The sequence below is a fragment of the Peromyscus californicus genome, unplaced genomic scaffold (genome assembly GCF_007827085.1).
Source record: "Peromyscus californicus insignis strain IS unplaced genomic scaffold, ASM782708v3 Scaffold_4__1_contigs__length_199733344, whole genome shotgun sequence".
NCBI classification, from domain to species: Eukaryota; Metazoa; Chordata; class Mammalia; order Rodentia; family Cricetidae; genus Peromyscus; species Peromyscus californicus.
This window is the reverse complement of record NW_026294562.1, coordinates 121,315,557-121,330,463: the sequence shown is the minus strand read 5'-3', so window position 1 is coordinate 121,330,463 and position 14,907 is coordinate 121,315,557. Positions and strand designations below refer to the sequence as shown.

Here is a 14,907-nt window from a genome sequence, read left to right as displayed (position 1 = left end):
ATCCAGGGGACCCTAGGGAGGGAGCTCAGCGACAGGATGTCCTAAATTTAAGGGAAATACCTACATCTGTCGCATACCATCCAAACCAGCTATTTGAGTAGTTCATGATTTTAACATGGCATTATATTATATTTCTGGTGAAGTCACAGCTTTGTGACGCTGGAATTTTTGCAGGTGCTGTGATAAAATGAGTCATGCAATAAAGCAAATATGGCAACTCTGGAGGTACCACCTGCAATCCCAGCACTTGGGAGGCAGGAGGATCACGAGTTTGATACAAGCTTAGGTTACATAGTGAGAGCCTGTCTCAAAAAACAAAACAAAACAAAACAAAACAAAAGAACTGGCCAGGCGCATTGGCACACATCTTTGGTTCCAGCACTCAGGTGGCAGAGGCAGACAGATTTCTGTAAGTTTAAGGCCAGCCTGGTCTACATAGTGAGTTCTAGGTCAACCAGGACTACACAGTGAGACCCTGTCTCCAATAACCACCATATCCAACAAACACTTCCAAGGTCTAGGGATGTAGTTCAGTGGTAGAACTCTTGCCTAGCACGCACATGCAGGTTTCATCCCTAGCATGCCCTACACAAGCTTACAGAAAACAGAAACTAGGAGTGGTAGTATCCTGTTCGATTCCAACGTTTACAAACAAGAAATGGGGCTGGTGAGATGGCTGAGCAGGTTAAAGGTATTTGTTGTTAAACCTGATGACCTGGGCTCAATTCCTGGAACCCACCTGGAGAAAAGGAAGAATCAACTCATATTTGTTCTTTACCACTGCACATGCACTGTGGCATGCTTGTATATATATGTACACACATAAAAAATCAATTAAAGCCGGGCGGTGGTGGCGCACGCCTTTAATCCCAGCACTCGGAAGGCAGAGGCAGGTGGATCTCTGTGAGTTCGAGGCCAGCCTGGTCTACAAAGTGAGTTCCAGGAAAGGCGCAAAACTACACAGAGAAACCCTGTCTCGAAAAAAAAAAAAAAAAATCAATTAAAATGCAAAAAACCCAACCGTGCATATTTTGCATTAATAGGCAATCATGGTTACTTAAGAATAAAATTACTATTTTCCTTACAGTTTTTGAGTTTTTATTTTTTCAAATGGTTGCTAGGATACCAGGATTTAAATACTTAAATTATTTTCACTTAACAATACAAATGCTTTTAGAGTTATGAAAGGTCGTATCTTGATAAACCTATTTTGAGGTGAAAATATCATACACAGGACACTGTACTTAATGCACCTAAACTACTGAAGATCCTAGGTTAGCAACATAGCAGACTATAAACTGCTGGTTATTGACCCATGTGGTTGCAAGGCTGACGTCAAGCTGAGGTTGCTAACGCCCCACATAACTAGCTCATAAAAACTTCAGTGTTAGGGGCTTGGGTGAAGGCCACGCGGTTAAGAGCACTTACTGCTCTTACAGAGGATGTGGGTTTGGTTCTCAGGCCCCACATGGCAGACCGTAATCGGCTATAACTCTAGTTCCAGGGAATCTGGTGCCCCCTTCTGATTTCCACAGGCACCAGGCACACAGGTGGTGCACATGTACATTCAGGCATTTATACATACGCATAAAATAAAAATGAGAACCCCTCCAAGGCTCCTTATATCAACATTAAAAATTCAAAGTGTGGCTCAACTGAACGTATAAACCTATCATAAGGCTGCAATGAGTCAAGCCACCATGAACGGAAGATGCTTCTCCAGGTTTTGTTTAAAAACACAAGTCAGCAAAACAAACGTAAACAACTCATTGCTTTGTGCTGAGAATCATTCTGGTACAGTGAAAGAATCATGCACGGGCTTGCAGTAGATGAACTTGCATCCGTTCAGGGACTGCCGCTCACTAGCGCTAGGTCTCATTTTCTTCTCTGCAATGAGGTGAGTGATAGTCTCATCTTTCAGAGTTGTGGTAAAGATAAAATGAGTGACTAGGCAATAAAGCATTTACAACAGCATGGAGAACTGGCTCAGTGGCTCACTGCTACAATCCCGCACTGAAGAGGCTGAGGCAGGAGGATCACAAGTTCTAGGTCAACCTGGGCTACAAAATGAGACTGTATCTCAAAAGAAGACCAACAAAAAAGCCAGCAAACAAGCATGGGAAGTGCATCTGTGAAGTGTAAACGAAGCAGGCCTGCACCAATGGCTACACCACATCAGGCCATCCTCTGTAGCTGTTCCCTCAAGGATCTCGGGGGCAAGTTATAAATCTATTTGTAGTTCACCGTTTTCCCAGGAGTGACTGTACTTCCAAAGCTAGCTTTTATGAATCAGAAAGGTAATAAAGGTGCCAGTCCCAGCATGTCAGTACCGTTTCCCATGCTCAGTATTAGTACCAGAGTAAATGAGACAGTAGTCTCAAAAACACAGAAACATGATTATGAAACATATTTAACTATCACAACAGGGAAAAAAAAGGTGTACAAGTGATAAAATCACATTCTAAAATACAGATTCACTTGACCTACTGAGACAGTTGAAAGTATTTATCCTATATACACAATTGTATAAATGCTGAAAGACATCTGTACAAGGCTGTCCAGCACTATGTGTGATAACACTGAAAGTTATAACTTAAATATCTATTAAGAGGGGATTGCTTTAGTAAGCCCCAAATAACAATGCCATGCAATTTTCTCTAACACTATGTAATTGGAACAATTATACATTAAACCTACATACATATATACATTAGCCTATTACAATTGCATTTACATTTTATTTTTAAAATTACACTTTTTTATTTATGTGTGTAAATGCACACATGCATATGAAAATGTGCATGTACATACATGTGCTACCTATATGATATAGGTGTGAAGGCCAGAGGACAACGTTTGGGGGAACTGAACTCAGGTTGCTCCTAAGTCTAAAAGCATTTGTATTGTTAAGTGGCAAGCACCTAACCACTGAGACATCTTGAAGACCAGCATTTACATTTGAACACACTTGCATGTGGGAAAGGGGAACACCAAACACAAGATGCTGCACAGGGGGTTGCCTCTCCTGCCCCTTCTCTCCCTTCTCCTCCCTCTGAGACTGGGTCTCACCATCCTCCCTTGCTTCTTCTGAGATGGGTTTGTTACATTGCCTGGACCAGTTTCATACTCAACTCAGCTCCTAGGTCAAGCAACAGTCTTACCTCTGCTTTCCCAGGAAGCAAAACTCAGCCATATGCTTCTACACTTAGCTTTCCCCCAGTCACCCTTAAACTGGATTGGGGTACAAGAGTACAAGAGTTCATTATTTTCTCTTTGTCTTTTTTTTTCCCCCCTAGAAATGGTGTTGGATCTGGAAAGGTACACAGGAAGCCACTCTCTGGAGACTCAGCCAGTCTTGTGTGGAAACGCTCTGTTTTGTGCATGCCAATATCACTTGACTTTACCAAACAAGTATGTAGTACCTTCAAAATAAGCTAAAATAAACTTTACAATATAGATTAAAAGCCTCTATTTTTCTATGACTATTTAGTGACAACAGGACCCAAATACTCTAACAGCAGAGGCAGACTGTTCTCATGAGCTGGCACATGACAGAATGTCACCAGAGGTGCTTAGCTTACTCATTATAAGCCTCTTCAGTCTGGTCACGTCGTGATAGGCATAGAAGAGCACGCAGTGAGATACTTCCCCATCTCTTCCAGCTCGGCCGGACTCTTGGTAGTAACCCTCCACAGACTTAGGGAGAGATGCATGAATCACAAATCGCACATCAGGTTTGTCAATTCCCATTCCAAATGCAATGGTTGCACAGATAACCTGGCAGGAAATACAAGTCTGTTAGACTCATAATACATTTAAAGGAACACTTTAAAAATAAAAGATACTTCCAAAAACTCTATCCCTGATCTTAAACAAAAATTTAAAATAACTGCACACAACATAGTATCTGAACTTGGTTCCCGTATTTAGCATGAACAAGATTTTCTTTCTTCTTAGGCAGGGTTTCTCTGTGAAGCTTTGGAGCCTTTCCTGGAACTCACTCTGTAGACCAGGCTGGCCTCGAACTCTCAGAGAACTGCCTGCCTCTGCCTCCCTAGTGCTGGGATTAAGGGCATGCACCATCACTGCCCAGCGAGATTTTCATATTGATAACTTGCAATTCTACTCAGATCCAAGAAAGTAAAGAGAAGTTCAGGCGGCAGGATCTTCCTGTGTGACTTGGTATTACCATCTGAAGGATCCAGAATCAACTGCAATCAGCCCTTTGTGTGCTGTTTTCCCTCTGTTTCTAATCGGGATGTGTGGTAAGTGTTGCTCACACAGCCATGACATCCAAGTTAAGGTACATAAGAAATGTCTTGAGCTCCAGGGTCGTCTTGAGTCCTCACAGTTAATTGCTGCCAGTTCTTCCCATGACTTAGGAACAAAGACATTCTCATCTGCTCTACGCTTATCATCAAGTCTTCCACAGGGTACCAAGTGATCATACACTAACTTATTTTTCAACAGCTGATTTCAAAGTAAAAGCTTAGAAAATTTAACTGTTTTTATCTAATTTAACTTAGATAAAAGCCTAAGTTGCTTATACAAAAACAAAATAACGAAAACCATAAAAATAAGACAGAAAGGCCAGGGATTGTCCTCCTTGGCCTATACAAATTATTTAGTGGCAGCTAGGCAATAGTTAATCTTTAGAAGTGTGACAAATTTGTTTTCAAGAGTATCTATTTCAAGGTCTGAAGAGATGGTTCAGTTGTTAAGAGTATATACTGTGAGCTGAGCAGTGGTGGCGCATGCCTTTAATCCCAGCACTCGGGAGGCAGAGGCAGGAGGATCTCTGTGAGTTCGAGGCCAGCCTGGGCTACAGAGTGAGTTCCAGAAAAGGTCCCAAAACTACCCAGAGATACCCGGTCTCAAAAAACCAAAGAGTACACACTGCTCTTGCAGAGAACCTGAGTTCAGTTTCCAGCACTCATGCTGAGCAGTTCAGCATTGCCTATAAACTGCAAGTGATCCAATGCCCTCTCCTGGCTTTTGTGGGCACCTGCACTCATGTACACAGAATTAAAAATAAAGTAAGCTGGGCTTTGCAAGCAGCTCTATAATTCCCTGTAACTCTAGCTCCAGGGGATATCCAATACCTCTTCTGGACTGAAGGCATCTGTGTTCACATATGTATATTCTGTTCCCTACCCCACCCTACATACACGGTTAAAAATAAAACAGAAATCTTAAAAAAAAAAAAAAAAAAAAGACTATTTCAGTTGAAAAATCTAAGACTTATTTGACCAAGGCCAAAATACTGTATGTTCAGGCAAAATTACATTATACAAATAAAGCCGTCTTTTTTTAGCACATAAAAAATGACTCGCTATTGCAAGAACAGCATTTCAAAAGTGACAGAAATATCTAGCAGTCATACTAAGGCTAATGACACGACTCTGCCACCATGACTAGAAGAGGAACTACAAACCACGTGCACAGACAGGGTCTGCAGATCAGTACATTATCAGCACGGGATGCGCTGGCTTATACTCAAGGTTACTCATCCATCTAAACTTCAGGCTCTTTGATTAAAAGGAAGTGCCCCGGGAAAGAGAAAGTTCACTGCAGCCTTTAATGATGGAGAGCTGGCAAAAGGCTGTGCAAATGAGAGATGCTAGCCCACAGCTCCACCAGAGTCACCTACAGGCTTCTGGCAGGCCAGGTGCCTTCGCGGTGTTCAGTGAGTCCATGGCTGTGAGGCACATGGCACAGGTTACCAAGAAGCTAAACGATGCCAATTCTTCTGCAAGTTCTTCTTCCTTTTGTTTTCATTTGTGACAGGCTCTCATGTAGCCCAAGTAGGTTCAAACTCATGAGCCTCTGGCCTCAACCTCCCAAGTGATGGGATCACAAGCATAAGCTACCATGCTCAATTATGAACACTCTTATATAACTGGGAAAAATGGCTTTATTCAATTTTAACTTCCTTATTTCTGTTATTTTTAAAACTTGATGCTACACTTATTCTTTTAATTAATTAATATTTTATTGGTTTTTTGAGACAGGGTCTCTTCCTATGAAGTCCTGGCTGTCCTGAAACTGGCTAAGTAGACCAGACAGTGTTTGAACTCAGCTATCCTCCTGCCTGTCTACCTAGAGCTGGGTTTAAAGGTGTGCACACAACACCTGGTTCATATATACACATCTATGTATGTATGCACTTTAACAAAAAAAATTTAAACTCTTACATTTTATAGGCTGAAGATACAAGTGCAAGCGCTTAGTTTTGAAGTCACTGTTAGCAATTCTTCTCTTCCGGGGCATTTTAAAGCTTAGTTTCTCCATTATTCAAGAGTATATACATAATAAAACACCAATCACAATTAATACTTTCCACTTAACCTCTATTTAAAAAATGTATTGCGTGTGTGCACACTGTTGTGTTGTCTGTAGTGTATGGCTGTACACTCACACGTATGCATATCCATATGTCTGTGTGTACAATGTGGTGTACATATGTGGTATATGCAGAGACCAGAGCAGGACACTGAGTCCTTTTCCATTGCTCCTTGCTTTCCTGCCTTGAGACAACGTCTTTCCCTAGAAAGGAAGCTAGCAAGGCTGACCAGCCAGTGAACTCTTGGAGTCTGCCTGTCTCTATCCAGTGCTGTTCCAGGCATGCGCGGTGCGCCTTCCTTTACTTTCTTCCTCTTGTGTATGTGTGCACAGACAGTGCTTGTGTATGGAGGCCAGAAGCTGCGTCTTTCTTGACCACTCTTTCCTTGGTTTGCTGAACCCAGGATTTACCTATACACAGTCAGTCTGGTTAGACAGCTTGTCCTGGTGACCTCATGTCTACCTTCCTGGCTCTGGAATTAGAGGTGGGACAATTACATAGGTTCTGGGACTCTCAACGCCAGTCCTTACGCATGAACAGTAAGTACTTTAACCACTGAACCATCTTCCTATGCCCTTGTTAAAAATTATTTATTTCTCTATGTAGCCTTGATTGGTCAGGTACTCACTACAGATCAGGCTGGCCTGGAACTCATGGCAAGCTTCCTGACTCATAGTCATGTACCACCGGACCCAGCTCTATGTTTTATTTTAAACTAAAACACTACATTTATTTATTACGTGTCAAGTCTGTGTGTGAATGCACACATGTGCATACACGTGTATGTACCATACTACACGTGTGAGGGTCAAAGTATAACTTGTGAGAACTGACACTTTCCTTTGACCATACGGGTCAGTTTTGGTGGCAAGCACCTTTCCTCACTGGGCCATTTCTTCAGCTCTGTATATCTTATTTTAGTATAAGAATCTAAAAGGGCCGGGCGGTGGTGGCGCACACCTTTAATCCCAGCACTCGGGAGGCAGAGCCAGGCAGATCTCTGTGAGTTCAAGGCCAGCCTGGGCTACAGAGTGAGTTCCAGGAAAGGCGCAAAGCTACACAGAGAAACCCTGTCTCGAAAAACCAAAAAAAAAAAAAAAGAATCTAAAAGGGGCTGGGCAGTGTGGCACACGCTACTATCCTGCTGAAGTCTTCCTTGGATGCCATTGTTTTTCTTAGAATGAATCCCTATTCCCTATTACTAAAGACAGCATTTTAGCCCTCGCCTCAATTTTCATCTCCTTTGCCCATAACATTCTTAAGTATTCACTGCATCATGGATTCACTGTCAGTCTTACTTTGATGTTTATTACCTAGAAGATAAAAACATGCTCACAGAGAGTCGTGGAGCCTGAAGTTCCCTACCTAGGACCCACACAGTGGGAGGAGAGAACAGTCTCCTGAAAGTTGACCTTCACACAACATGTAGCATGGCACATTCCCCACCACACACACACACACACACACACACACACACACACACACACACACACACACACACACACACACACACACCCCTTATAAAAACAAACAAACAGAAAGCAAAGCTAGCTAAGAGGCGGAGGCAGGAGAATTGCCCTGACTTCAAGACTGGTCTCAATTACATATCAAGACACTGTTTCAAGAACTCAAACAAAAACTGTTGTCTCCTCCTCCACACGCGAAGCTGCTAGTCCCCGCGGGGTCTGCTGACTCTGCAGCCTACCTGGCAGCCATCCTGGTTGATCCACTTGCTCTGCACCTCATCTCTGGCGGTGTCACTGAGGCCAGCATGGTAAGCCAGAGCAGCAAGGCCATCTCTCTGTAGGGTGTCAGCCATTGTGTCGCACTCCCTCCTGGAGAGGCAGTAAATTATCCCCGAGTCGTCTGCCAAAGAAGCCAAAGAGGACTGAGGAGCCAGGGCTTTTCACGTCGTCAACAACACATCTACAGTGCGGTCTAAAAACACAGGACCCCGCTGGGCGGTGGTGACACACGCCTTTAATCCCAGCACTCAGGAGACAGAGCCAGATGGATCTCTGTGAGTTCGAGGCCAGCCTGGTCTATAGAGAGGGATTGAGGACAGGCACCAAAACTACACAAGAGAAACCCTGTCTTGAGAAACCAAAAAAAAAGAGAAAACGAAAACAACAAAACAAATAAACAAACCAAAAAACAAAACCACAGGACCCAGTAAACAGAGCTTTGCAGCCTTCTTATGATACAAGATGGTCACACAGAAGAGCTCAAGCAAGGGATTCACGAACACAGGAACTAAGACTGGACTTGTAACCCTGTTCCTGCAAGGGCAACCTACACTAATACTGGGCTGTCTCACACCAACTCAACAATGGGGAGCTACCTTGACATGAATTTTGTAGGAACACATGACAAAATTACCCTTTGACTCGGTTTCCTTCCAGGAAACCAACCTAGGAAATAAAATGGTACAAGGACTGAAGCCAAAAGTTTTGGTATGAAAGCTCAATAGGCAACATATGGGGATAATTAAGATAAAGAATTATAAAACAAACATACTATAGTTATTAAAAATGCTTCTTCCTAAGTTTATAAAAGTCATGGGAAAATGATCAAGATGTTGAAAATGGGTTACATGGCAAACGGTTACGAACATCAGAATCTCATTTTAGTTAACATAACTCAAAGGCAAACACACTTGGGAGAAGGCGGTGAAACAAAGGGCTGGCTGTGTTATTCATACACCGATAGACGCCAGAAAAAAAGACTGAAACCAAGAATTACAATGGAGGTGTGTAGGAGGCATATCGAATATATTTTCGTTAAGGTTTATTGTTATCGAACCAAATGAGATTTCAAAATTATAATATTCCCCACAAATAGCAAGTTGTTGGTGCTATAATAATGTAAAAAGAAATGTTTAATATGCAATTTTACCTATTCTATTATAGCACAGTAAATATAGAAAGGACTTTTTAAATCTATTACTTTTAGACATAGTTAATAACATGACTGTACTCACATGGGTGATGCTTTCTGATCCAGTCTAGGCAATCAAATGCCACTTTTTTGGGCTTCTTTGGTAACACATAGTATTTCAGATTGTGTCTGTTAAAGCTCATGCTAAACCTAAAAGATCCAAACATAAAATTTAAGTATTATGAGAAAATACAGTTGCACCCATTATCATAGACTGAAAGTTTTTTACCCAAAGTACTTCCCCTAATGTCATAGCATGAGGAGGTGGGTGGGCCCTTTGGGTCGAGTCACCAAGAAGATTAGGGTCTTTATAAAAAACAGAGGAGCTGGAGAGATAGATCACCTGTTAAGAGCAGTCACTGCTCTATCAGAGGACTGAAATTTGGATCCCACACCCACAATAGACATCTCAGAAACATCTGTAACTCCAGCTTCAATAGAATCAACATCTTGTTTCAGTCTCCACGGGCACCCACACAAACACAAGGATGTGTGTACATACACACAGACATAGTAAAATAAATCTTAAAGAGAAAAACACAAAGAACAAAAAAACCCCACCCAAACAGAGACCTCACTGACCCTCCCTCCCTAGTACTTATGGCTCCAATGGGAATACCACCAAGTACAAAACAGAGAGGGACTCCACCAAACAAAGAATAAGTTGGACCTTTGATCTTGTTTTCTCGTAATACAGAACCACAAGAAATAAATTTCTGTCGTCTGGGTCAACCAGTCTAAGAAACTGTGACAGCAGCTCAAATGAAGGCAGCAGCTTCAGATGCTAAACACTGGGGTATTTCTACCATGCAAACCTCCTTACTAAGCTGTCTTACATTGACCTTGACCATTATCCTTGGCAGGTGACATAATGGAACACTGAAATGGACATGAGGTTAAGAATTAAGGATTTTAAAGAGTGGTGATAAAGAAGATACATCTACAGACTAGATGATGGAGATCTGGAATGCAGATAAAGAAAGGCAAACCATGAGTACAGTCTTAAAGATGATGTGGACTGCAAGCAGAGGTGGTGTCTGGGCAGCCGGCTCAGCGAGTGTGAACTGCAAGCAGAGGTGGTGTCTGGGCAGCCGGCTCAGCGAGTGTGAACTGCAAGCAGAGGTGGTGTCTGGGCAGCCTGCTCAGCGAGTGTGAACTGCAAGCAGAGGTGGTGTCTGGGCAGCCTGCTCAGCGAGTGTGAACTGCAAGCAGAGGTGGTGTCTGGGCAGCCTGCTCAGCGAGTGTGAACTGCAAGCAGAGGTGGTGTCTGGGCAGCCTGCTCAGCGAGTCCAGTGCTTGCTATACAGCCACCAAACCTGAATCTGAATCCCCAGCACCCATGCAGAAAGCTCTGCACAATGGCATGCTCCAGGAATCTTGCCACTGACAGGTGAAGACAGGAGGATCCCAGGGACTCACCTCACTAGCCAGGTAATTAGTATTAGTCTAGCTTAACTGGTAAGCTTCTACTTCATGAAGACACCCTGTCTCAATTATGGTGGAAAGAAAGACACCAGATGCTGACCTCTGGCTTATGCACACATTAGCAAATATACTTGCATACACAGATGCATTAACACACACACAGACACACAGTTTCTATTTTTTTTTTTTTTTTTTTTTGAGACAGGGTTTCTCTGTGTAGCTTTGGTGCCTTTCCTGGAACTCACTTTGGAGACCAGGCGGGCCTCAAACTCACAGAGATCCGCCTGGCTCTGCCTCCCGAGTGCTGGGATTAAAGGCATGCGCCACCACCGCCCGGCCCACAGTTTCTATTTTAAAATTAAAGATGGCAACAATAGCGTCTAAGAACGAACAAAACCAAACAAAAGCAGAGATGGCTAAAAGATTTAAACGATTAAGGGAAATCACACAGTAAGTGTAACTTAAAGATTTAAAGGATAACGGGGGCAGTGCACGCGCGCGCGCGCGCACACACACACACACACACACACACACACACACACACACACACACGGAGCACTTTGCTTCTGCTCTGGGCTGCGGAAGGAATGCAGGGACTCTGACACGCATGCTCCTCTTCCTCTAGGTGACTACTCTTGGCTCCCATTTACTCCTTCATGTTTCCTTAGTTCATTCTCTGCATTACCTTCTGTATTTCTAGACTCTTCTGCGAATTCTTTCTTCCTGTCTCAGGCTATCTAGTAGGACCATAGCTCCAAGGGCACTAAAAGCTTCTCCTTCACCCTCCCCTCCATGGCCGGTTTCTCAGAAGATGCAGGTCTGCCGCATCCCGTACCCCATCTGAATGCTCACCATTTCCCTTCCAGTTCTGCCACACCATTCTACCCAATATCTGCTCTTAGGTTTTCTTTCCCATTACTTAAAAAAGTATATTTATTAATGTGGGAGTGCCCGCGGCATATGTGCAGAGGTCTGAGTGGGTTCTCTCCTTCCACCACAGTGTTTCAGAGCTCAAACTCAAGCTGTCAGTGTTCGTGACAAGCACCCTTACTCACTGTACCATCTTGATGGGCTCCCGATTATTTTTAAAACTAAAGCAAGGTAGAGGGGTAACTCAGGGTCCCCAGCCCAGAGGCTCTCTACCGGTCCAGGTGTTGCCTCTGTCCAGTCCATGGGAAGAATACCTAGGAACAAGTTCCGTTAGAGCACAGGCGTATCTGTGCCTGAATCGACACAGCAAACAGTTGTCAACCTCAGGTTGCTTGCACACAGGGGCTGAGGAACAAAGGTGAGGAAGAGTCACCACTGGCTTGCTGTACTAGATTCTAAACCTGAGCTAGATGGGCAGCGTATGCAGCAGGCAGTGGTGATTGGAGTGTGCACAGCAGTGGTCTTTCCGAGTTCCCGATGTTCCCACTCCACGCTGTCGCTGGCCATCAGCTCTACCCAGTCTCATGACTTTACATGTTGGTGGGCCTTCCCCCTACACCTCTGACTTCTCTTCTTCCTTTGCCTACTCCTTAAACGAGAAGTACCTCCAAACGCGTGGATGTCCTCTCTCCTTCTTCTCAACTGCTCCTCAGCTTAGTTGTTTTTCAGAATTCTGAACCACATTCCAACATGTGTTCAGACCAGTAGTCTAAAACTGGAGTAAGCATGCCCTGGGGCTTCATCAAGGCTTTCTAAGAGCATAGGAGCTGAGAGGCATCTAAGGCAGCAGTTTTTAACCTGTGGGTCGTGACCCCTTGGCTACTGAAAGACCCTTTCACAGGGGTCACCTAAGAAACACAATATTCACATTATGATTCTTAACAGTAGCAAAATTACAGTTATGAAGTAGCAAGGAAAATAATTTATGGTTGGGGGTCAGCACACCATGAGGAGCTGTATTTAAGAGTCGCAGTGTTAGGAAGGGTGAGAACCACTGCTCTAAGGGAACCCTCAGCTTTAATGCTATTTTCCCTAAAACAGGAATGAGAATGGCCCTGTACTCCAGTTATCCTGCTGGTTACTCCTTTCCTATCTCCCCTTTGTAAGTCTCTTTCTCCTTTCTAAACACAAACAAGGAAATCTCACCTCCCACCCATTCCGATGTTACCACCACACACTGTCTCAGGCCATCAAACAAGACAGAGTCAATTATGGCCTGGGTATAGGTGAGACCTCTCCTATTAAAGCATCAGAAACCCTCGGCGGGCTGCCTGTGTTTGCGTGCGGTGCGTGTTTTTGTTAAGGGTAAAGAGTGTCACCAGGAACAGAGAACTCCAGCCTTACTGGGGTTCTGATTTCAGAAGGAATGTCAACAGTGTGGTGGGCGTGGGCATGATGACACTCACCTCAGAAGGGCTGACCCTGAAACTGCCAAAGGATGCAGGACTCTGAGTCTTGTGATACATTAACAATTACTTACCACCAGGCAAGAGGGTATGGAGTTTAGAGCTAGACAGAGCTAATTAGTGAGACCTTGCCAAAAAAGCTGCCTAGCAACATGAATGACAAAGAAATTTCCAGAATTATGTGAGTTGATGTAGGTTTCCTCCTGATGAAGGAATGCCAGGGGAACTGTGTAGGAATGACTTTATGCATATCCACTCCCCATTTTAAACTACATTTTATGTTCAGAAAAATGTTTCATTTATTTACAACAACAAATGCTTTGGATCATGGATTCCAAACACTGGGATGCACATGGAGGAGTCAGAGTCCTCATAGATGGATGTTGAAAATGCAAAACGGTGCAGTCTCTTTGGAAGACAGCTTGATAGTTCTTTAAAGAGTGAAGCAGAGGCTGGAGAGATGGCGGAGGTTAAGAGCATGAAAGTCTAGCAGAAGCCCTGAGTTTGGTACCTAGCACCCAAACCAGGCAACTCAAAATTGTAACTAGTTTGCTGCGGTATGGCCTTTCTGTACGCTGTAAATATATGTTGCTACCATTGGTTAGTAAATAAAGCTGCTTTGGCCTATGGTAAGGCAGGATAAGATCCAGGTGAAATCCAAGCAGAGACAGGGAGAAGAAGGCAGAGTCAGGGGCAGACGCCACCCAGCCGCTCAAGGAACAACATGCCAGCAGACTGGTAATGCCAGAGCAAAACATAGATGAATAGAAACGGGTTACTTTAAGATGTACACACTAGCTAGCAATAAGCCTGAGCTGTAGACGAGTTTATAATTAATATTAAGCCTTTGAGTGACTATTTTATGAAAAAGGCTGCTGAAGAGAAAAACAATGACAGCATGAAATTTGCAGGTAAATGGATGGAACTAGAAAATATCATCCAGAAGGACAAACATGGTATGTACTCACTCATAAGGGGACACTAGATATAAAGCAAACAACAATCAGACTGCAACCCACAGAACCAGGGAGGCTGTATAGCTGGGGGGACCCTAGGATGACTCTGGCTTATAGTAAGTTTTGGTTTTACTCAATTACCGGGCAAGCCTCAATGAAACATTTCACTATTAGGATAAGAATTTATATTGTATCAAGCTGATAATAGAAAAATAAATAAATAAATAAATAAAAATGAAAAAAAAATTAAAAGATAAAACACATTTAATATTCTGAAGAAACTCCAGTGTTTTTCATAGTAACTATTTTGATAAGATAAAGAATAACGGGCCTGGGAGTTTGGAGTTTTAGGGAAGAATGCTTGGAAGCCACTGTGAGGGAAACTCAGAGGGTAGGGAAGACTTGCTAAACATTGCTGGAATATCAAGAACCCTGGGCAAGGGGCCAGAGAGTGGGCAAGGTTCTTGCTGCCAAACTTGACACCCTGAGTTTGTTCCTCAGACTCCACATGGCAGGAGGGAGCCAACTTCCAATGCCTACACATTTTCCTTTGACCTCCACACGTGCCAAGGCCTTGTGCCTTCTCCACAACAAATAAAGTCAAACAACCCCCCCAAAACAAAACAAAACAAAACAAAACAAAACAAAACAGCTGCTGACCGGGTGGGACTGGGCGGGACTGAGAAGCTTCAGTCTACACTAGTTCCAGGGGATCCAACTCACTTCGCAAGCACCTGAATCATTTTCTGCACATACATACAGGCTGGCACACACAAACACACTATAAATAAAAATAATATATCTTTAAAAGGTGAAGTAGAGCTATCATGTGACCTGATAATCTAACTGCTAGGAATACACCACAGAGAAATGAAAAGACGTGCCCACACAAAAACTTGGATATGCTTAT

General features: G+C 43.3%; 1 protein-coding gene across 2 annotated transcripts in view; it reads right to left on the bottom strand.

The window, feature by feature from the left end:
- Nucleotides 1-14,907, bottom strand: part of Blm (BLM RecQ like helicase) — a 91,045-nt gene that overhangs the window by 20,114 nt on the left and 56,024 nt on the right. For both annotated transcript variants that reach the window (XM_052711862.1, XM_052711863.1), the window contains exons 13-15: nt 9,324-9,430; nt 8,049-8,209; nt 3,582-3,777 (exon numbers count right to left, since the gene is read on the bottom strand). In XM_052711862.1, coding sequence (XP_052567822.1) covers nt 3,582-3,777; nt 8,049-8,209; nt 9,324-9,430 — 464 coding nt within the window. The remainder of the gene's footprint in view (nt 1-3,581; nt 3,778-8,048; nt 8,210-9,323; nt 9,431-14,907) is intronic.